Here is a 24,534-nt window from a genome sequence, read left to right as displayed (position 1 = left end):
CTTTGAACGCCTATGAAAATGGTGGCTCTAAACGCCTATGAAAAATGGTGGTTCTGAATGCCTATGAAAATGGTGGCTCTAAGCACCTATGAAAATGGTTCTGGCTCTAAATGCCTTTGAAAATGGTGGCTCTAAACGCCTATGAAAATGATGGCTCTGAACACCTATGAAAATGGTGGCTCTGAACGCCTATGAAAATGATGGCTCTGAATGCTTATGAAAATGATGGCTCTGAAGGTCTATGAAAAGGATGGCTCTAAATGCTTATGAAAATGTTGGATCTGAATGCCTATGAAAGTGGTGACTCTAAACGCTTATGAAAATGATGGCTCTGAACGCTTATGAAAATGGTGGCTTTGAACGCCTATGAAAATGATGGCTTTGAATGCCTATGAAAATGGTGGCTCTGAACGCCTATGAAAATGATGGCTCTGAACGCCTATGAAAATGGTGGCTTTGAATGCCTATGAAAATGGTGGTGGCTCTGAACGCCTCTGAAAATGGTGGCTCTAAACACCTATGAAAATGATATCTCTGAACGCCTATGAAAATGATGGTGGCTTTGAACGCCTCTAAAAATGGTGGCTATCAACGCCTATGAAAATGATGGGTATAAACGCCTATTAAAATGATGGCTCGGAATGCCTATGAAAATGGGGGCTTTGAAAGCCTATGAAAATGGTGGCTCTGAACGCCTATCAAAATCGTGGCTTTGAACGCCTATGAAAATGATGGTTCTGAACGCTTATGAAAATTGTGGCTCTAAACGCCTATGAAAATGATGGTTCTGAACGCTTATGAAAATTGTGGCTCTAAATGCCTATGAAAATGATGGCTCTGAAGGCCTATGAAAATGATGGCTCTGAACGCCTATGAAAATGATGGCTCTAAACGCCTATAAAAATGATGTCTTTAAACACTTATAAAAATGATGGCACTGAACGGCTATGAAAATGGTGGCTTTGAAAGCCTATGAAAATGGTGGCTTTAAACGCCTATGAAAATGGTGGCTCTAAACACCTAAGTAAATGGTAGTGGCTTTGAATACCTCTAAAAATGGTGGCTTTGAACGCCTATGAAAATGATGTCTTTAAACACCTATGAAAATGATGGTGGCTCTGAACACCTCTAAAAATGATGGCTCTGAACACCTATGAAAATGGTGGCTTTGAATGCCTATGAAAATAGTGGCTCTGAATGCCTATGAAAATGGTGGCTCTAAACACTTATGAAAATGATGGGTCTGAACGCCTATGAAAATGGTGGCTATGAACGCCTATGAAAATGGTAACTCTGAACGCCTATGAAAATGATGGGTCTGAACGCTTATGAAAATGGTGGCTTTGAACGCCTATGAAAATGGTGGCTCTGAATGCTTATGAAAATGATGGCTCTGAACGCCTGTGAAAAAAATGGCTTTGAACGCCTATGAAAATGGTGGCTTTGAACTCCTATGAAAATGATGGCACCGAACGTCTATGAAAATGGTGGATTCAAACGCCTATGAAAATGATGGCTCTGAACGCCTATGAAAATGGTAGTGGCTCTGAACGCCTATGAAAATGATGGTGGCTCTGAACGCCTTTGAAAATGGTGGCTCTGAACGCCTATGAAAATGATGGGTCTGAGGCCTATTAAAATGATGGCTCTGAATGCCTATGAAAATGGTGGCTCTAAACGCCTATGAAAATGATGGCTCTGAATGCCTATGAAAATGGTGGCTTTGAATGCCTATGAAAATAATAGCTCTAAACTCCTATGAAAATGATGGCTCTGAAGGCCTATGAAAATGATGGCTCTGAACACCTATGAAAATGATGTCTTTGAACGCCAATGAAAATTATGGCACTAAATGCCTGTGAAAATGGTGGCTCTGAACGCCTATGAAAATGGGGGCTCTAAACGCCTATGAAAATGGTGGCTTTGAATGTCTATGAAAATGGTGGTGACTTTGAATGCCTGTGAAAATTGTGGCTCTAAATGCCTATGAAAATGATGGCTCTAAACAAGTGGTGGCTTTGAACGCCTATGAAAATGATGGCTTTGAACGCCTATGAAAATGATGGCACTGAAATCTTATGAAAATGGTGGCTTTGAACGGCTATGAAAATGGTGGCTCTAAATGCCTATGAAAATGGTGGCTCTGAACGCCTATGAAAATGGTGGTGGCTCTGAACACCTCTGAAAATGGTGGCTCTGAACGCTTATGAAAATGATGTCTTTAAAGGCCTATGAAAATGATGGTGGCTCTGAACGCCTTTGAAAATTATGGATTTGAACACCTATGAAAATGGTGGATCTGAACGCCTATGAAAATGATGGGTCTAAAGGCCTATGAAAATGATGGGTTTGAATGCCTATGAAAATGATGGGTTTGAATGCCTATGAAAATGGCGCCTCTAAACGCCTATGGAATTGGTGGCTCTGAACGTCTATGAAAATGATGGCTCGAAACGCCTATGAAAAAAATGGCTTTGAACGCCTATGAAAATGATAGCTTTGAATGCTTATGAAAATGATGGCACCGAACGCCTATGAAAATGGTGGCTCTGAATGCCTATGAAATTGGTGGCTTTGAATGCCTATGAAAATGGTGGCTCTGAGCACCTATGAAAATGGTGCTGGCTCTGAACGCCTTTGAAAATGGTGGTTCTGAACGCCTATGAAAATGATGGCTCTGAACGCCTATGAAAATGGTGGCTCTGAACGCCTATGAAAATGGTGGCTTTTAATGCCTATGAAAATGATGGCTCTGAACGCCTATGAAAATGATGGCACTGAACGCCTATGAAAATTGTGGCTCTGAACGCCTATGAAAATGGTGGCTTTGAATGCCTATGAAAATGGTGGCTTTGAACGCCTATGAAAATGGTGGCTCTGAACGCCTATGAAAATGGTGGTGGCTTTGAATGCCTCTGAAAATGGTGGCGGCGCTGAACGCCTCTGTAAATGGCGGCTCTGAATGCCTATGAAAATGATGGCTTTGAACGCCTATGAAAATGATGGTGGCTCTGAACGCCTTTGAAAATAGTGGCTCTGAACACCTATGAAAATGGTGGCTCTAAACGCCTATGAAAATGGTGGCTCTAAACGCCTATGAAAATGGTGGCTCTTAACGCCTATGAAAATGATGGCTCTAATTGCCTATTAAAATAATGGCTCTGAACGCCTATTAAAATGGTGGTGGCTCTGAATGCCAAGCTACAAGGGAATAATGAGAGGAAAAAAACGTAAGTGTGGTGTGTCATCATAAATCTTGATCCATTGAAAATGTCTAATAGAGACACCATGAGTCTCAAAAGATACTTCGTCGCTGAGTCGGAATGGTCAAATCAACTATAAAATAAAGTCTCACAACCCATCTAACTAAATCATGAGGCCCGACAAAGTGTCTTAATAATCTGGATATCTTTAACTCGAGATACCTTGCTGAAGGAATCTGTCATCATCTCAAAGGAACGATCCACTGGTAGGTCTCAAGAAAAATGGTCCACTGGGGCAATTGTCACTAGCCCAACATAATGATCTACTAAAGAGTCATAGGTAATGAGACATTCAAAACCCAAAGGTCAGGCTCCTCTAAAGGCTCATCTCGGCATAAATCATCGATACTATAGCCAGTAATGCGAATAAATATCCCTCAACTGAATAAAGAAAATGGTAACAACTCTGTGAGAAGATGATCATTTCCATAATAGAAAAGGGGAATATGCCCTAGTATAGCAACTGATGCATCTTACCATGTGGGCAACCGAGGAAAATATGCCCCAGTATAGCAACTAGTACATCTAGTCCATCATGATGACTCAAGAATAACTCAATGGGGATGTATAAGAGATCTGACATGTGCTCCACTGAAATAATGATATGGGAGTCTATGCATCTGAGATAACTCCATCAAAAAATCACGACAATATCAGAAAGTATAAGCCTGATTGAATGGCTTAAGGAAGGCTCCACTAGGAAATCATTGTAAAATAAAAATAGATCATTAACTCGACATGTATCTCATAAATGGGGATAATCATGCAAATCAATGGAGATCTACAAATCTCAACCTAAATGGAAATATTCCCCATATGGCATCAGATGTGTGGTAGGTCGAAAAAATCAGATGACACCCAATCATCCATTACCAAGTGTGTAATCCTAGTCATTCACATCCACAACTGAATTAGGTTCAAACATCAAAAGGTGTCTCTCAGAAGAAGAAGCATGAGGACATCTAAATATCAAAGTGGGCTTGATTAAATGGCCCAAAAGAGGCTCCACTAGGAGATCATGATAAGATAACAAACAGGTCATCGTCTCGATGTGTATCTCGTAAGTGGAGATGATCATGTAACTCCATGAAGATCTATAAATCTCAACCGAAAGATAAATATGCCCCAGTATGGCATCAGATGTATGGTAGATAAAAAAAAAAAATCAGACAACATCGAATCATCCATCATCAAATATGCAATCCCAGTCATCCATATCCATAATTGAATCAAGTCCAAACATCAAAAGATGTCTCTCAAAAGAAGAAGCATGAGGACATCTAAATATTAAAAAGTGTGGGCCTGACTGAATAGCCTAAAAGAGGCTCCACTAGGGGATCATGATAAGATAACAAACAGGTCATCGTCTCGGTGTGTATCTCATAAATGGAGATGATCATGAAACTCCATGAAGATCTATAAATCTCAACCGAAAAAGAAATATGTCCTAGTATGGCATCAAATGGTAGATAGATAAAAAAAATCAGACAACATCGGATCATCCATCATCAAATGTATAATCCTAATCATCCATATCCACAATTGAATCGGGTCCAAACATCAAAGAGATGTCTCCTAGAAGAAGAAGCATGATGATATTTAAATATCAACCAAATTTCAAACACCTGTCCAAGTAGGGGTTGTTAAAGATGACATCTGATCTCATGGCCTCAGGGTGGTCTTAAGACATGGGACGTAATGTAGGCTAGGGTGATAAGGTAATAGAAATGAAGGGAAACTAGGCCCAAATACCCAATGATCAAAACCATACCCTCGTGTACAATATGTAATGCATAGAAGGATCTCATGAGCCATGGACCTAAAGGTAACCAAAGGAAATGTCTATGGTAGAATAAGAAAAATGATAAGTGGTCAAACCATCAATGAAACATGTGCATTGTGTAAAGAAGGTATCAAATTAGAAATATGTATCAAGATGTAGGAAATGGATAAAAGATGGAATGAAGATCTGGAAAGAGCTTATGAGATATAAAAGAAGACAATGAGAAAGTGGAATGAATGATGATCAACCTATATTAGTACAATAAAGGAAAGTCATATCACCAATGATGGAATGGTGGATAAGACAATGATCCGGAGACCCTAGTAAAAGGTCACTCATTTCTCATACCTAATACATTTCTACCATGATCCAAGAAGCATAGGATCTCATAGAACTCTCATGTGAACCCTTGACACTCCAAATGCATAACAAGAGTGGCTCAAGAAGTGAAAACTCTCATAAGAATCCACAATGACAGATATACCCAATAAAAAGACCCCAAAAGGTGACATAAGTGCCCAATTGAGCAAGGTACCATACACAAACATATCATTGTGCTTTTTTTTTTTATTATTATTTTTTTGTCTTTTGTTTTTTTTTCGTTATTTGTTTTATTTTTATTTTATTTTATTTTATGTTTTTGGTTTTTTTTTTTTTTGAATGCACATGCTCTAATCATCAATAAATCAAACTCCAATGGGAAAGATGTAAGGAACGAACAAACTCTCTCAAATCACTGATGAATACATGAACCCCATCCCATGAGACAACCTCTCAAACTAAAATCTCTGAATTAATGCTAAATGATAGGATGAATGGAGTGATATGACTGCCCTCTTTGCACTAAGATGTGAAGAATCATCAACCTAAGAAAGAGGAGATAAGATGAAGCAAATAATGATAAAAGCAAGAAAGATAATGAAAATGTGATGATAGTAAAATAAAACAAGCGGGGTAATAAAGAGATGGTAACAAGAATGAGAAGATAGGCATATAAGTCTAAAGCTCATGAGACTTTCCTAGCAAAGCATGAATATACATCAAAGGGCCCCAACCCGAATGTAGAAATGGTAATCAAGGCTATAAGAAAGAAAAAAAAAAGGTTTTAACGTACCACGTGAAGCTCAATGGGCTAGCAACGATCTAATATATAGAGAAAGGTGATAAAGTGTAAGGTTAACCAAAATAATGGCCACCCATCCTGTGACCACGATCTTAAATGTAATACTTCTTCAATTGATCCACATTGGTACGGTCTGAGAACTAGTCTCTATCTAGATATGTCAATCATATTTCCTCTCTAGGGTCAACTCTCTAATAACAAGTAGTGTACTCCAAGTAAGTCCCTAGGGTCTCCTAGAATAAATGAATCTCCATTACCATAATTGGGCTAACATCGTCCTCAAACATATCATCAACATAAGTGGGATGCCCGAACATAAATAAACTGAATCTCTTCTGAACTCTCAACAATGAAGATCTCAAGCATATCAAGAGAGTGAACTATATCTGGCTAATATGTGGTAACCATCCAACTATCATCCAATACATCCATCTTAGGCTCATCATGAAAAAAACCATGTCAATCAAATCTCCCATCTTAGAAAAACTAACGTCCTCTACAAGAACTTTCATATGATAAACTTTGACTCAGTATCCACTAAGCTCATCATATGTACGATGTCACCCTCAACAATGTCACTGGCTAATTAGGTGGTGGGGGTGGGAGGCAATGAATCACATGGCATCTCATCCTGAATTGGATGCTATCTATCTCACTGTCCATCAATCATCTAACTCAAACCTACTAATGCCTCATGAATAGAGTCATGGTGATTGTAAATCGATCAGTTGTATCATGTTAAGGATCCATACCTGACTGCTTTGAAACCCTAATCAATCTATCTCCAACTCTGATATAAGAAGTCGAATCTAAATTGAAGTGAATAACACATCCTATAAGGTACAAAGGCTTGGAAAGATAAATGACACGAAGGAAGCTCAAAAGAGGTGGAAACACACTAATCACAATGCAACAAGGTGGTCCAATTGAAACTCAAACATGTACCAATCTCTAATAACACCAAAAGGAGACCATGAAGAGGATAACTGAACCCAATTGTGACCAAGGCAGCTCTAAAGGTCCATAGATGCACCCACGTGTAGGAATGAAATCTTAATTGGGTCTAAGTTGGCCTACAAGGTTGAGATGGCTCTATAAGATAAAATGGGTGGGTTAAAGGATCCCTAGCAGAAGCAATTGTACCCTCCAACGGTACGCAACCCTCTACACCCCTCCAAGGAGACGGGTGGTCATCATCTCCACACATACATTTTCTCGCATTTCCAAGGGGTTTCTTAGTGGTGAAGGCTCTCCCATCTCTCAACACTCAAGGATAATTTAAAGTGCACAGTGAAGGATGTGGGTGCATCCGAAAAACCTAAGATCTAAAGTGAAATAGTGAACAAAGACAAGCAATAGTATAATCATGCAAGATCAAGAGTTGTCATGCAACAAGCAGTCATACCAAGCAGATAAATATCAAACAATCAAAGTCCTATCTATCATATGTGAGAGTAAATCATGCTAAAGTGAGCAACCAATCAATGATCATTCAAGGCAATCAAACATGTTAAGATAGCAAACAAATCAAGCAAGCAAACTAAAATCACATTACCTAAAAAAAATGAGGTACCCTCTAGTTGACCAATTAAACGCCTCATTTTCCTCAACTAGTGTTCAAGCTTAATCCTCAAAATCCCCATTGGAGTTGACCTGCATTTTTCACGTGTGTCCCCACTCAATCGGCAAGACTCGCTTTTATATGGTGAAAAATTAGTTTTGGAAAAGTTGGAGTCGCCACTTATTTTATTTTTATTTTAAAGGGAAAATAAAACAAGAAAGAAAACCCTAAACAAGTAACTCCATAGTTTTTGGAAAAGCATGTCTTTGAAAAACCCAAGTCTAGGTCAGGGGATCAGGTTACCTATTGGGAAGGTACCTCTAAAAGGTAGCACCCCTCTAAGCCCTAAAGAGGTCTCTACTGACCTAGTTGAGGAAAAAAGGTAATTAATTGGTTGATTATAGATACCTAGGTAGGTTAAGGTGATTTCGAGATTCTATCAATACTAGCATGTCAAATAAGAAATCAAATTACAATCATAAAGGAGAGTTAGGGTGTGTACCTGAATTGCTTCTTACTTGCTATCATAAGACGATCAAAATTAATTTGAATAGTATATCACTCAACATGTGTTTTATTAGATATAATCAAACAAGTATCAACGCAATCAAGGATAGCGCTCAAACATGGATATAGATCATGATAACATGCATTTTCATAAAATTTTGGAATTAGAGGATAGAGAGCGTACCTGGATAGCAAGTATATTTTATAAGATTCCTCCAAAAATACTAGAGTGGTTAGGACAAGCATAAATTATATAACATATCCATTATGTCCAATATACAGTGTCAAAGCCAAAAATTGAGCTAAGATAAATCAAATGACTCCAAAAATAATAACAATTTCAAGTAAAGTATAAAACCATCATCATGCAGTTAGAAAAGGAAACATCATAGAACAATTTCTAAAAAAATGGCTTAGAGTAGAATTTAATTACGAAAAATTTTAGGAAACAACTCCTACACATCTAGATCAACATTCCGAAAGCCAAACACTCATTCAAAGAATAGCTTACAGCAAAGACACCTAAAGGTTCTACAAAGTCCAGATTAGATAAGAAAAAGTGACATGCATAAACAATTTTTTTAAAATAATAAGTGATCACATAAAATCATAAAAAAAAAAAAAAACACACACACACACACACACAAAGTTCAAATTGTCTATATCACAGAAAAAAAAATGAATCCAGGGTCAGATAGTACTCAAAAATATTTTTAAAACGCTCAAACTAATCAGATGTCCAGAATCCAGCATGCATAGTAGGCACGATTTCGAAAAATCATATCTCCCTCAAAAAGGCATATTTTTTTAATATTTTATGTGTCTAAGATCAATTTCAAGAAGCCTAGAAAAATATTGACTCAAATTTAAAAATTCATATGATATTTTATTTTTTCAAAAAGATCTTGGGTCTCCAAAACTAGGTAAAAATGGGGCCCCTAAAGACTCATTCATATATTCTATTCTAGAATTGCTTTCTAACTTAAATGAAACTTTAAATTAAAGTTCAAGGAGTGAGGAAAGTCATACAAGCTTTAGAAAATTTTTAAAAATATTCTAAAGTTGTTGTAACAAATTTTAACTCTAAAGGGTCAGTGGTTGCATGAAAACTAGCAGTAAGGAAAAAAAAAGTTTTTTGAAAATTTTTGCACCACTAGAATTGTCATCCCAAAATGGCTATGCTGCTTCCAAAACTCTTGTGGAGTGCGTGCTGCTGGAGATCCATTTATACATGCAGATTGTCTTCATTGTAGATTGTGCACCCCCTCAATGTAAATGTACTCATGAAGAGAATCCGTGACATCCTTTTATTTATAGTCATGTGATTGTTAATGGAAAGTGGGGATCCCTCCTCTTCGTGCGTTGGCCGTTTTTCTCTATGAAAGCAGAATCCTCCTTCAACCCATGCATGCCTGTTTTGCCTACCATGTGTCAATCTATTCTTTAGATTCACCAAGTTCAATATCCTTTGCTGGTGTTTTCTTTGTCCCATCCTTCAGAAGTCTAATTTCCTATTATGTCAGACTGTTTTTAACATTGGACATTGTCTTCGCATTTGCCTGTTTTTCAATCTCCATAGCCTAGCTATAAATTATCATTCCAACAACTGCAACAATCATTCCACTGGAATCATGCTCAGCTTTGAAATTTGATAGAATCTAACTGAGTTTAGCATGAGACTCTAGTTCATCCTTGTGATAGAAATATTGGCTACAATTGAGAACCAGAGAAGCTCTCACAAAGGAACATACTTTGATGCAGAATAGCAAGTAGCATTTGACACCAGACCAATCAGTGCAGTAACAACAAAATGAAACCCAGTTAAAGTGAGGGCATAGCTGAATGTGTAATCACTGGCAGACATAAGCTGCTTATTAGCCATGATAATTCTGATGTAGCCGATAACATTCATGGTCTAGGCACCCACATCAAATGCCTTGCAAGCAGTTAAGACAACTTCGTCTCTCAGGTATGCTCATTTCCTCTGTCTTCTCCTATTTTCCAAATTTCAAGAACTGGGTCACATCGAAACTCGTCACTCCGGACTCCTCACTCATGCTATTCAATTCGCCGTAGCGATGAACTAGTCTTGAGAAAGACTCGGTCTCTTCCTAAACTATAAGCCCAAGTTCCGACACCAACAATGAAGAAAATATTAAAACATTTGTTTTAGCGGAGATGGAGGATAGATACAATGCCCTTAAGAACACATGAAATTGGTCCTAAGTAACATCCTCAGTCACATGACCGTCAAGAAGATCATTCATCTCTCTAGTGCCTCTTTTGTACAAACAACCCATGCCTTGTAACGCATAAGAGGATGATTTCTATGAATTGCTCCTCCATTCTTTGCGAAACCAGGTAGTGGAGAACAAGGAATTGCGGGTGGGTTTGGAGGTCTTAGGTGTGGCACTAAGCTTGCTAGCTGTAGATTTCTATGATAGCCATCTCTGGGAGGCAATGAAGTGGGGTGAGGAGGCTGCAATGGTGGTGGGTGATAAAGACGATCAAGGCGTAGATGGAGATGGTGGATTGCACCCTGGTGAAGATGTTGAAGTTGTGGGTTCTCACGGTGGATTTCAAGGAGGAAGAATAAGAGCAGAAGAGATTCTTCTTCTTGTTGATAATGGAGTCGTCTTCAGGGAAGAAAACCAGAAGAAAACCCATACCCTAGCCTTTGCTACTGCTCTTCCTTGGCGGAGACACCCATTTCTCTCTTTCTATCCATGAAAAATCTGGTGATGATCACATGTAACAATTAACCATCTCATCATGTTCTCCTTCCAAAATTAAATCTTCAGGTTTACTAGTGAAATTACGAACAAATAACATTCTGGAAAGGATGCCTCCTACATGGGTGTTCCCTTTTCCACCAGAAACTTCAACCAAAACAATTTCCCATGCAACGGAACCACCATCTTGGGCAGAAATACCGCGCCCATGCAAAGGAACCACCATCTTGGGCAACAATACCGCGCTCAAAGCTCTTAATAGCATAAGCATCCTGCTCTTCCCTTGATATTACATGATTATCTGATCCATTAGAGACATAGCATCCTGAAACGTAAGCCAAACTAGCCCTCTGCTATAGAACATCTTTCTTGCAACCTTTCTCCCCTTCCTTCCCTTCCAGAATTGTGAATCTCCATGGAACATGTCCATAATGCTTGCTGGTTGTGTGCTTGCTTCTGAAATTGATGACTTTGATTTCAAGCTTCGGTCACCGGAGTTTCTGAAACTAAACTTGCAGGTAAACACCGATTACCGGAGATTTCCTCGAATCTGAAAAACCTGAGGGCTACACTCCAATTCCTGTCAATGGTACGACTTACCTCTTTTCGACTCCACTCTTTCTCTTCTCATCTCTCCAGATCTTCTTTTTGAGATGTGTTGAATTTTTTTTTTCTCTGACCTGCGTGATTCCTTCTTTCCAAAAAAAATCAGTCAACCCTCTTATCTTTCTTTTGCAACCTGTGCTCTCCTCCAAAACCCTCTATTGTAGACACATACATCTCTTTTTCTACAATAGCAAGTCCAAATTCCCTTCCAAACTCTCTATGATATCTTCCTAAAGAGAGTCTGTTATCCAAAAACAATCTCAAAGTTTCCAAAGAGATTCTTAAACCTTCCAAAACCAAAACAAATCTCTTTTGTGCATTCCCTAAAAATTACTCTCCGTCTGCAACTATGGACTTTCACTTGTCTTCCTTTTTGGAGAAAATCCCTACACAAATATAAAATAAAATGAATCAAATAGGAATCATGCAAATAGTAAATAAGTAATAAAATTAGAAAACATGCAAATTTAAACAACAACAAAAAAAATAGGAAAGATCAACCACTTACAAGAAAATAAATAAATAAATAAATGAATAAATAAATATCACTTACGTAATTCAAAAGGAAAAAATTAATCTTGTGAACTCAAAATCAAGCCAATACTCACCTGAACTCAAAATCAAGCAATCAAAATCAAGAAATCAAACCTAAGTGAACTAAGCTTGGAAAACATCTAAGTGGAACCTATCATCAAAAAAGATCTAAGTGTCCTAAATGGGAAGGTGACTAAGTGACATAAGTTGGCAGGTGCCTAGGTGACTTAGGTAGTGTTTAAGTGGGCCAAGGTGTGTTTGGAAGATCTAGCTTAAAGGACCAAGGTATTCGTAGGTGGGCCTAGGGTGGTGCCTAATGGACCAAGTATGCCTAATGGACCTAGGGTGTCTAAATGGGCCTAAGGTGCCTAAGTGATCCTAAGTCTAAATAGGGCTTCCAAGAGTCACTATAAGGTTAGATAAATCCCTCAACCAAAATCCCTAAGGTGGCTTAGAAAAAATAGGCTACACGAGTAGTAATGAGCCACCAGGGAACTGTTGTAAAGTATCGAACAAATACCAAATAGGACATGTGCTAGGAGGACAAAATGGAGAGTCTACAGGTGGATTGTGGCCATGATTGAGGGGAAGATGGTGGTGATTAACAATTGTATTGGCCAACACTTACCCCCTACAATGATTACCAGGCCGCTCTCCTTCCACTCTTTCTTTTTCTCTTTTGTTTTGCTAGAAATCGCCTTTCCTTTTCAAAATCTCAAATTCCTTCTTTTTCCTCAAAAATAAATAATGTGAAGTAAAACAAAACAAAATATAATAATAATAATAATACAAATAAAAGTGTATGAACCAAGAGTAAGAGGACCTAAAATTTCTAATTCAATTTACTTGAAGTGTATGAATAAGAGGGTATTTGGTAAAACTTATTATTTATTATTTAATGGCTCAAGTTGAGTTTAAATTAAATTATACTTAAATTGTTGACTTAAAATATATTACTTTAAGTATTAAGGTTGTTTGATAAAATTAACTTAAAAATTATTTTAAATTATCAAATTTACATATTTATCCTCATAAATTATAACTAAGGCAAAAGAAGTCGAGTAATAATGGAGGTCATGAAGTAACAAAGGAGATCGTGGAGGTAATTAGGACAAATGGAGATAAAAAAAAATATAAAATAAATATGTGAACTTAAGAATAAGTTAGTTGTTTTTTACTTTAAGTCATATCATTAAGTTATTTTACCAAACATACTTAATTTGTTTAATGACTTAAATTAAGTTATTAAATTACTTTAAGTTATTAAGTTAACTTACCAAACACCCACTAAAAATGGGTCTAAAATTTTTTAGATAAAAAAAACCCTAAGACCAAGTTTGGAGTTTATAGACTTTACAATTTCTTTGTAACATTACATTAATTTGTTATAAATTTAAACCCTTTCGTAACTTTATAATCCATTGTTACTTATAATCTTTTAACTTATAAAGCAAATATCTATGATTAATTCACTTATTTATTTGTTGTCAAGGTTTGAAATATCAATAAACACAGATATATTGGTACTTAGATTTTACGGATATATCGAAAATTTTAGTAAAATATCGATGAATATATTGACAAAAATATCGATGGAGCAAAAATTATTAAAAAAATCATTAAAATGCTTAGAAAAACTTTTTTAAAAAATGATAAAATAAGCAAAAACACACGTATTAAAGTTATTTTGTAAGTGTAATAGACATACTTAAGATCAAAGGTAATGTTTATCAAATTCTTTAAGAAAATATTAACTTAAATTCATTCAATATATTTATATTCATTTATTTTTAAAATTAAAAACTACTTTTATTAAAACATGTTTTATTATATTTTAAATAAAAAATTAAATCAATTTACATAAAATATTTTATTTGAGATTTAATTTCTAAAATTTTTTTACAAATTTGTGGTGACAAATTCTTTGCTATTAACATTAATTTATTTAAATAACTAAAATTATTAAAAATTATATTAATAATTAATTTTATTAAATTAATTTTAATTTATCAAATTTTAGAATTTCATTAGTTTTTTTATATTTAGCAATTTTTGAATAAATTTATATTTTTAATATTTTAAAATAAAAACATTTAAAATTAAATAAATTAGAAGTATAAATATAAAAATATTAAAGTGAAGTGATAGTAATTTTTTAAAATAGGATTAATGAAACAAATAAGAAATATAATTAAAAATAAAAGGATAATATAAAATAAAAGGTTGATATAAATTTAAAACAAAAGATAAATCGAAAAAAAATAATTAAAAAAAAAACACAAATACATTGTTTTTTTAATAATAGGCTTTTTTAAAAAAAATGGCCAACAAAAATTGGCAATTTTTTTAAAAAACACAGATTTTTTGGTGATTTTTTTATGGTGTCGTTTCCTACTTACGTGTGCTCTCCAGTTACGATATTTTTGGCAAAATATTGGGAATTCATTGAAATATGTCAAAATCGCCCATTTTGGACGACTTTTCGCCCAACCAATTATAGGTGGCCAATTTCGTTTCGGCCACCATCAACCATTGGAACCTGATTTTTTTTTTTTTTTTTTTTAAACCCTATTTGTTATGAACTCTTCATATTTTAAAGCTAATGGTCTCTTCTCAATAATCCAAGTGAGGACACGTCATATGAGACCTTTGTGGAATCTTTGTATCCCTAATATATTTAGTCCAAGTAACTTTGTTAATTGCAATTATATTTAAACAAATTATAATTTCACCAATGAATAATAGATATATTAGTGAGTTCCCTAATTACATGTTAATCATTCTATTAACTAATATTCCTTATAACTTTATTGGGTTGGACCAAGATGATTTCATTACCAAACCTTGCAAGTGTATCACCTCTTATAATTGGACCTTTGAGAAACAATTTAGAAATTAATTCCTAATACACAACATATTATATGGATATATACACCTTGTAAAAATTCTTTCTAAATTGACAAGTTAGTATTTCAATCCAATTTATAAGTGATACAATCTTGAATATGCCCTCCCACTATAGGACTATATATAATACATAGCCCAAAATATCTAATATGTCTATAAAATTTCAAAATGAAAGCTCAAAATGTCTATATATAGTTTGCTATTAGACATTAATAATTGACAATATGAAAGTTATATAAATTCAAATACAAAACTCAATAACATCGATCCTTAAGTCAAAGAATTTTATGTAATATTAAACAAAAATCAACCCTAACATGACTAGAAGAGATCCGAGAGTTGTTCGACAGTTGTCCAATTCTGTGATTATTATCATATAATCACCCGTGAAATTTATTAAAAGTTTCAATTCTAGTGATTGAGATCCATTACTCAATTAGATACACTAGTACAAGTCATGATTGACAACTTTTAATAAATATATTGTCTATGAGAAGTTTATAGGTTGTGAACATATTTTAAGATTATAAGGAAATTAAAAACCATATGTTATCATTAGTAATCTTATTTTTATACAATATAAATATAAGGGAAAATATCATCAATTATGACATATATAATTTGAAATCATGAAATGCATAAAAAAAATTATTGTCTATTGCATAAGGGTATACAATTCTTTCACATACTACATAAATAAGAACATTCAAGAAAAATGATTTAATATGCCCTTACACTCCGACCTTGGAACTTACATAATGCTTTAGCAAGTAAATGACAAAAAAATGTGACCCAAAGAGTTTGTTAATTTTCTACAAAACTAAACTGGTAGTTGACTACATTTTTTATTTTTGAAAAAAAAAATAGCAAGAATTTAATCAATTTATTTTCAAAATAATCTCTAATTTGGAAAAGTGCCCTTCACTTTTTAAAATTAAAAAAAAAAATTACAATTTTTTGAATAAAAGTATTATTCATGGAACTTTTTACATTCATTCACATTAATACAAATTTTTCAAAAATTAGGACATTTTTATTCATTTAAAATTTTATTTACAACTTTAAACCAATAGAGATTATCTTTACAAAGTTTGGCCTAAACATGGGAAAAGTGTAACCTATTCTATCTCTTTCTCAAGGGAATATAAATAATATTTTTATTGCTTGTTGTATGTTAAAATTAAAGAATGTAGAACCACTCACCTTTTGCATCAACGTCCTTCAACCTAGACTTTGATATGATACTTTGTATCTCTTATGTGGTCCTATTGCATTATACTTTAATCTTATGCTTTCTACTTTGATTTTATTATCTTATGTCTTGGTCCCATTTATTTATAATATGATTTCATATATCTATACCTTTATTCAACAATTTTATTAAACACTTTAAATGATCTAGATTTTAATTTTACTAGGCATTGATTCAGTAATATAGAATTTTCCAAAATTCTTGCTTTTTTCTAGTATGAATGATCTTTTTGTATGGTATTAACTTTGTTAGTGTATTACAATGGGTTGACAATTTTGTTCCTAAGATTAATAATTCGAGGCTACTTTTCTACAATGAGTCTTATACTAACATATTCAAGCACAAAATTTGAAGCGTAGGCATAAACACATTTTGAGTTTGAAATTAACAATGATAAAATGGTGTTATGATATGAGTAATTTAGTTGTAACTTAAATGTCTAGGTATTTTTGTCCATTTTTCTTTGAAAATTATGATCTAAATTCTTTTTTTTCTTAATTAAATTTTCAAAATAGGGTGCAACTAAAATACTGAAGGTTTAGGTATGAAAAGCATTTGAAAATAAAAAACTGTAATAAAACCTACTAAACAACCATTGTTTTCCTAGATTAGATATTCTAGAAAATCAAGATCAAGTGTGAAAAAACTCCTGAAAGTCCTTTGAAAGATGAAAGGAAAAGGTTGAAATTTTGAGCTCACAAACCTCAAGATGAAAGGAGTAGGGCTTATTGATATCAAATTCGTAGAAAAAAGTAATTGGGTCGGGTAAGTTGTGTACAATTTTTTTTATAGATTTAGTAGATTTTTATAGTAGTCCATAGGCTTGTTGTTTTCACATTTATGGAAGTTGAGACATTCTTTGTAAGTGTTTTTTTAGATATATCTTGTATTTTTATATGATTAAATATATTGAAGTACTATGACTGACATGATTTCCCAGGGGGCTAATCCAAATCAATAATTTAATCTTAATAATTAACAAATTGAATCAATTTGAATAGATGTAAAAGCTACCACTTTATTATATGCATAAAAAATTGTGAGTACCGCCAACAAATGTGTTTTTGCCATCAATATAACACCTTGTACATATTTTGTTTTGTAATTGAAAAGACATATAATAATATAAAAAAAACAAAAAAAGAAATTGAGATATTTTATTAAAATAATCTCCATTTTGAACAATGCTTTTCATTTTTTTAAAATAACGAAAATGACAACCTTTTTGAATTATCATTTATGTTAAAACAACTTATTTAGAAAAAATATGATATTTTTATTCTTTTTAAGTTTTTTATTTACAACTTTAAACCAAGGAGAAAAGTTTTAGGAATTAAGGACTAGCCTACCTATTTGGACCCTTCCTCGAGGGGGAATGAATCATATATTTAATTGTTTGTTTTATACAGAAATCTTGAAACCATCCATTGTTGCCTCGAACTTCAATAAAGGCCAACGACAAATCATACAAAAACGACAAGTAGAAGAAAATAGACTGAACCAGCAAAGCCATGACGTCAGTTCCTCGCCCGCCAAGACTATTGAAAGGTCGTTCATAACCCGTTCAGCCACAAGTATGTGTCACCCCACCACAAAGCCCTCAAAACATCCAATATTTTTCTCTCTTTGCAGTAATCGCCGTTTAGTGATGAAGCAAACTGAGCTTGTCTTCATCCCATCTCCTGGGATCGGCCACCTTGCGGCCACAGTGGAGATTGCAAAGCTGCTTACTCAGCGAGATCCCCGATTCTCAATCACAATCATCATGATCAAGTTTCCGTTTGGGTCCAATGATAGTACTATAACCTCCAACTCTGACTCAATACGTTTAGTCACACTTCCTCCTGTAGAGTTCAGCCCTGGAGCGACAGCGCCTTCTCTCGTCATCACCGAATTCCTCAAAGCTCATATACCACTCCTCAGAGACGCCGTCCACGAGCTCACTCGCTCCAACTCGGTTCGGCTCGGTGGGTTCGTTATTGATATGTTCTGCACCTCGATGATTGATGTGGCCGATGAGTTTGGGGTGCCTTCCTATCTCTTCTTCACTTCCAGCGCCGCTTTTCTTGGCTTCATGTTCCATCTTCAGTTCCTCCATGATTATGAGGACTTGGATTTCAATGAGTTCAAGGACTCGGATGCTGAGCTGGAGGTTCCGAGTTATGCTAACCCGGTTCCAGGTAAGGTCTTCCCTCCTGTGATGTTGAACAAGGAACGCGGAGGGGCTGAGATGCTTCTGTATCACACGAGGAGATTCAGACGAGTCAAGAGTATTATGGTAAATACATTTGTTGAGCTCGAGTCGCATGCTATTCAATCATTTTCTGGCAGTAAAATACCCCCGGTGTACCCCGTTGGACCAGTACTCAACACGCAAGGGGGGTCTGTTGGGGTTCAACAAGATGCTAGTGCCGTCATGAGCTGGCTTGATGATCAGCCTTCATCATCAGTGGTATTCCTGTGCTTCGGGAGCATGGGAGGCTTCGGTGGGGATCAGGTCAAAGAGATAGCACATGGGCTAGAACGCAGCGGCCATCGCTTCCTGTGGTCCCTTCGTCAACCCCCGCCGAAGGGTAAAGTAGAATCTCCAAGCAATTATGCAAATGTGGAGGAAGTTCTACCAGAAGGGTTCTTACACCGGACAGCCAACATTGGGAAGGTGATCGGATGGGCTCCACAAGTAGCTATTTTGGCCCACTCAGCGGTTGGAGGATTTGTATCTCATTGTGGATGGAATTCTACGCTTGAAAGCATATATTATGGTGTTCCTGTAGCCACATGGCCGATGTTTGCAGAACAACAAATCAATGCCTTTCAAATGGTGAAAGATTTGGGATTAGCAGTAGAAATTAAAATGGATTATAATAAGGATAGTAGTTATGTTGTAAGTGCTCAGGAGATTGAAATTGGATTAAAGAATCTAATGAATATTGACAATGAAGTGAGGAAGAAGAGGGAAGAAATGAAAAAGATAAGTAGAAAAGTGATGATAGAGGGTGGATCTCGCACTTTTCCTTGGGTCATTTTATTGAAGACGTGATTGGCCAACATTCCATGTAATTAAGCAATAAGGTGATATTTAATGTACCAATTGTAGGTCTTAGATCCCTTATCATATGTTGTACGTGTTTCAATTCTCAAATAATTCTTCGATGAAACAAAAAAATTTGAGCATTCGAATTTCACAAGTTTGTTCTCAGTCTTTATATTATTTAGTAAAAAGTTTAAAAGGGCATAAATTTAATTACGTACAGATCCCATTGGTCAAGGAATACACAATTGATTAACTTCTTAAAAGGAGCTAAACTAACAAACGATATTAACCATGTAATAAACAATCCACAAACTATTGAATTTGTTTTACCAAGGTGAATAAAACTATTGAGTTGCTAAAACTTATTTTCCTATGCATAATGAGTTTGGGAATATGTTCAATTCAATTGTTATTGACGTTGGATATATAGAGAACTATCGTTTCATATAGTCATTCATAGAAATTTATCCTATTTTTAAGTAATATGTATCTTCTTTTCTACAAGTTTGATGTTGTATTAGTAAATAATATTGTTTTTGAAAATATTTGAGGAGTTAGACATATATAGACTTAATTAAAAGCGGAAAATAGTCATATTTAGTCGATTCATATCAAAGCATGTGAGAGAATTGAGTCCACCGTTCTATAATAGCCTCTTAGAAATAGGAGGAAATTGTCTTGAGTCCATTAGAAAATGAAATAACATGAATATCCCAAAATGAAATGAACACGAGGATTTAGAATTACAAGTTTTTCTAGGTTTAATTGTGAAAAAAGTTGAAATGATAGAAGTAAATTTTACGTCATTTTGTACTTGAAAATAATAAAAAAGATGTGCACAAAATTGTTTTAAGGGAATATAATTAAAGCTTTCAAAGTGAAAATGATTGTGTATTTAGTGTTGAATTATTAACTTAATTTTCTTTCCTTCTCGGCTAATGAAAAAAAAATGCATATGCTTATAAATACTAAAAAGAAAAACACATAGATGATAATATGTATAAATAGATTGCCTGATTCTTGTTGCAAGGATCCTCATTCATATATAATATTTTCATTTAACGAATCTTGAATAATTAATTTTGTTACTTATATAACTAATTAATAATTAAAAGAATCATTTTCAGCCTTAAAATTAATCATTCAAAACAAATTAAAATAAAATAAAAAATAAAATTGCCTTATGGGCTTTTGAAAACTAAAATTCAAGGTGATAAAAAAAATTACTTTAGTTTTTAAACGATTTTTAATAATTAAATATCTCAAATCCCTTTTTTTGTGGTTTTTTTCCATTAGTGGAAATTTTCAATATGTAAGAAGTGTTATACTAATTAATTATAAAATTAACTTTATATGAAGGGGAATGTTTATCTCCTTATAAAAAAAAATTCCATTAAATTAATTTTTAAGAGCACTCTTTATGATGTTCCACATCGGATTGAAAAGAAAGTTCATGACATCATACAAATATGGGTTCCTCTAAACACTATAGACGTGTTTTAAAACCATGAGAGTCTCTTTAAGCCTAGAGCGGACGATATTTACACGGTTGGATGCAGATTATTACAAATGGTATCAAAGTCAATCTCTAACCTTAATGTGGAGTTTGTTTTGTCCTGCAATCTTGTGGGACGCAACGAGGATGTTATATTTGCATGAAGGGGTATTTGTGATATCTTACATTCGATAGGAGAGAAAATTTTGTATTATATAAGTATGAGATTCTCTTAACTATGTAGACAACTTTTAAAGTCGTGCGAGCCCTTTTGGGCATAGAGTGGACAATATCTACACAATTGAGAGCGGATCATTACCCTCTTACTCTTGTCCATTGTCATATCTTTTTCTCTCTTTAATTTTGCTAATGATTTTATTTCACAACTAGTTTTATTTAAAAATTTAAGTTCTTATAATATATATAGCCAATTGGGTTCAAGCCATGACACCTTGCTTGGGGGTAACCTGGTTGGTTATGGAATTTTAATTATCAATTTATATAAACATCATAAGAAATTATATGAGCCATGATAATTTAAAATATATTCAATCACACAAAACTACAACACATTTTTGGAAAATAACCTACAAAAGATTGTCTTAATCTTTATAGATACAATAACTATAAATCAATAATAATAAAAATCCACTAAATATAATAAAATTATACACGACCTTACGTAGCACATATGCTTCTTCCAAAAAGTTTTATGCTGATCAACACATACTAATTCTTCACTTCATGACCATAATGCACTACTCCATCATATTCCTTAGTAGGTCACCTCAAAACTATATTAAGGATTAACAACTCAAATTTTTTACCTTTGTCTATCCTTCTTGAAAGGACTCTTAAGATTCTTCAAACATAATCTTGATTTTCTAGAGTTTTGGACCTAAGATAGAAAAATGGGTCTTGCAGGTTTTCTTAAGGTTTTTTTATTTTGCACCCCTAAAATGAATTTTTCAAATCCAAGTCTTAGGTATTTTAGTTGTATCAAATTAATAAATTTTAATTTAGAAAATTTTGAATTGTAAATAATTTTTTTACAAAAATTATTGTCAAAAATGGGGGCACCCCAGGCAATGACCCATCTAGATAAGCATCCTATTCCGAGCGAGGTTTGCCTGATTGGTCTTATTTAGCCAAGCTTATCCAAGCGGTAAGTAGTGAGCAACCTTAAACAACTAACCATTATGCATCATTAATGGGTTAACGTTACAAGATAAATGCTAAAATGAAAAGGGGTTATAAAGGCCAGGTGAAGGTTACAAAATCAGGCCTATATAAACAGTAGCAAGACAAGGAATAAAGGTATGAAAATCGATCCCCATAAATTCTTTCCTTTAGTCCTCTAAGCCGACTTTATCATTGGAGGGGTCTACCTGGAACAAGTCCGAGTCCACCTTTGCGCAAGATCATGAGATTAGAAGGTATTGAAGCAGATAGTTGAGGGGTTATAGTCAACCAAGAGCCAACAAAAAATAGCAATGCTATTTAAGTTATAACCAAATTATGAATTGTATAACAATATTGTACTATTCTAATATCAAACTCAACATACTTACCTAGGCTTCAAATTTTGTGTCTTCAACTTGAACATGTTAGTATAAGACTCATGATAGTGAACTAGTCTCGAACTATTACTTTCTAGAGCAAAATTGGCAATCTATTATAATACAATACTAATAAAGTTAATAACATATAAAAATAACTATAGAAAGATAATTTATATAAGCAAATAGTAAGAATTTTGGAAAACCTAAGTACCAAAATTAGTACATACCAAAAATCAAAATTTTTTTGGGTCATTAAATGAAAGGACAAACATATATGGGACCAGATTATAAACATATGTGACCAAATTATAAACAAACAAGATCAAGATCCAATGCAATGAAGCCATATAAGAGGTATAAAGCAATAAGATTTAAATATAAGGTAATAAGATTTGAATTGCACATGTGATCCTAACTAATTGATGATACTTTTTGATAGGTACTAGATTATTGCTCTACCCAAACCTAACAATTTTATATGGTTTAATTATATGTTCATATCTAGAAAAAGTTGTTTTATAATTACATCGAAAAGAAATTCATAAAGGTAAAATATATGTAACACTGAAATTCAAAGAATCTCATAAGTTACTTACTATTTAAAAATGAAGTCATAATTTTTCTCCTTTTTCTAACTTTTTTGTTTCTTTCTCAACTCTTTTTTATCTTTAGTGATTTTGATCAAACCTGTACAAAGACATCAAAATTTTTTATGGATATTTTTTATTTTAATTCATTTCAATAAAAACTAAATTTCATATTACAAAATTTAGAAAAAGAGTATCATATGATGAATGACAATTTATCTAAATTATCAATGTTGTTGTTCATTAAATGTGGAATTCCATGATTTGGTTATACTCAAGCTTTAATTAGGTTCAAGAACGAAATGGCTTTTTAGGAATTCTACTTAACTAAAATAAGACTATATTGCTTTGCTTGGGATCCAAATATTGTGAAGACCAAAGGGAACCATATGGCTCAAGGACCAAACTCCTTAAAGCAAGAAAATGAGGTAAGTGTCAGAGAAAAGGTTGCATAATTTGAATATATCTAAAGATGTTATCAAATACAAAAACTAAAGTGGAATATCATCTTATGGATGGATCCCCAAATGTATATATAAGTGAACACATCAAATAAAGAGAATTATTCTTATTTCAAAATATAGTATGACTTAGGTAAGATTTAATTGTTTTACTTACCATTGCTCATAATTGTTTGATGTGTATATTTAACTATCAAGTAGCTACAAGGGACATGTCTTTCTTTCATTAAAACATAGAGTTTAACTAACATCAACCATGAGTTAGCTTACATGCTCTACTTGATAGTATAAATCAAGTTATCAATGTTCACTTGGATTATTGTAAAATCAACATATCATATAATTAAATAAATATCATATTTATAACTCTTAACGTAACAATTTATGTCCTATATGTAGGATACTATAGATCTCTGTTCTACATTTCTAATAAACTAACATTACGATAGAGTCCCACAAAGAAGTTGTTTCTTAATTATTTTCCTTTTATTTAAGTGTGACATTATATGTACTCCACCTTATTCTTTGGTGGCAAGCCAAACAAATTGTTTAGAAAGACATCAGGGTAATCCCTTACAATGGGTATATCTTCCAACTTTAAATCATTTTCATTACTTACCACATAAACCAAAAAGCCTTGACAACCTTTCCTAACTAAGAAACTAGCTCATAAGGTTGAAATAATACACAGTGGGCAATCCACATGTTTTCCCTCAAAACTAAACTTAGACTAGTCGAGAATGTGAAACATCACCCTTTTCCCAAAACAATCCACAAGGGGATTGTAGGAAGCTAACCAATCTATCCCTAAAATCACATCAAAATCCAAAAGGTCAAGGAGTACTAAGTCAACTAACATTTCCTTATAACCAATCATCACCAAACAATCTCTAAGCATTCTACTAGCCATAACATAATCTTTTATAGGAGTAGCAATAATAAAATCAAAGTCCATGCTAGCAAGAGGCATAACCCAACAAACCAGCAAAAGATATTGAAACAAAAAAAGTGTGTCAAGCCTAGATCAAAGGCTCTAGTAAATAAAGTGTGAATTTGAATAGTACCTGTCACCACATCAGAATTGGCTTAAGCATTTTGCTAAGTCATAGTAAACACCTGGCCTTGAC

General features: G+C 34.0%; 1 protein-coding gene across 1 annotated transcript; it reads left to right on the top strand.

Moving 5' to 3' along the window:
* The first annotated feature begins 17,859 nt into the window (after positions 1-17,859).
* LOC117926368 (anthocyanidin 3-O-glucosyltransferase 2-like) lies at positions 17,860-19,451 on the top strand. The gene has a single exon (XM_034845459.1). It carries the CDS (start codon positions 17,917-17,919, stop codon positions 19,306-19,308), a length of 1,392 nt encoding a protein of 463 aa, XP_034701350.1. The 5' UTR covers positions 17,860-17,916; the 3' UTR covers positions 19,309-19,451.
* The last annotated feature ends 5,083 nt before the right edge of the window (positions 19,452-24,534 follow it).

This window comes from Vitis riparia, chromosome 12, assembly GCF_004353265.1.
Source record: "Vitis riparia cultivar Riparia Gloire de Montpellier isolate 1030 chromosome 12, EGFV_Vit.rip_1.0, whole genome shotgun sequence".
In the NCBI taxonomy this organism is placed as follows: domain Eukaryota; kingdom Viridiplantae; phylum Streptophyta; class Magnoliopsida; order Vitales; family Vitaceae; genus Vitis; species Vitis riparia.
The sequence above is the reverse complement of the archived record's forward strand: the minus strand, read 5'-3'. Positions and strand labels throughout refer to the sequence as shown.

What these genes read in the sequence shown, in the direction of transcription:
- LOC117926368 (XM_034845459.1), top strand. Translation starts at nt 17,917, where the DNA reads ATGAAGCAAACTGAGCTTGTCTTCATCCCATCTCCTGGGATCGGCCAC.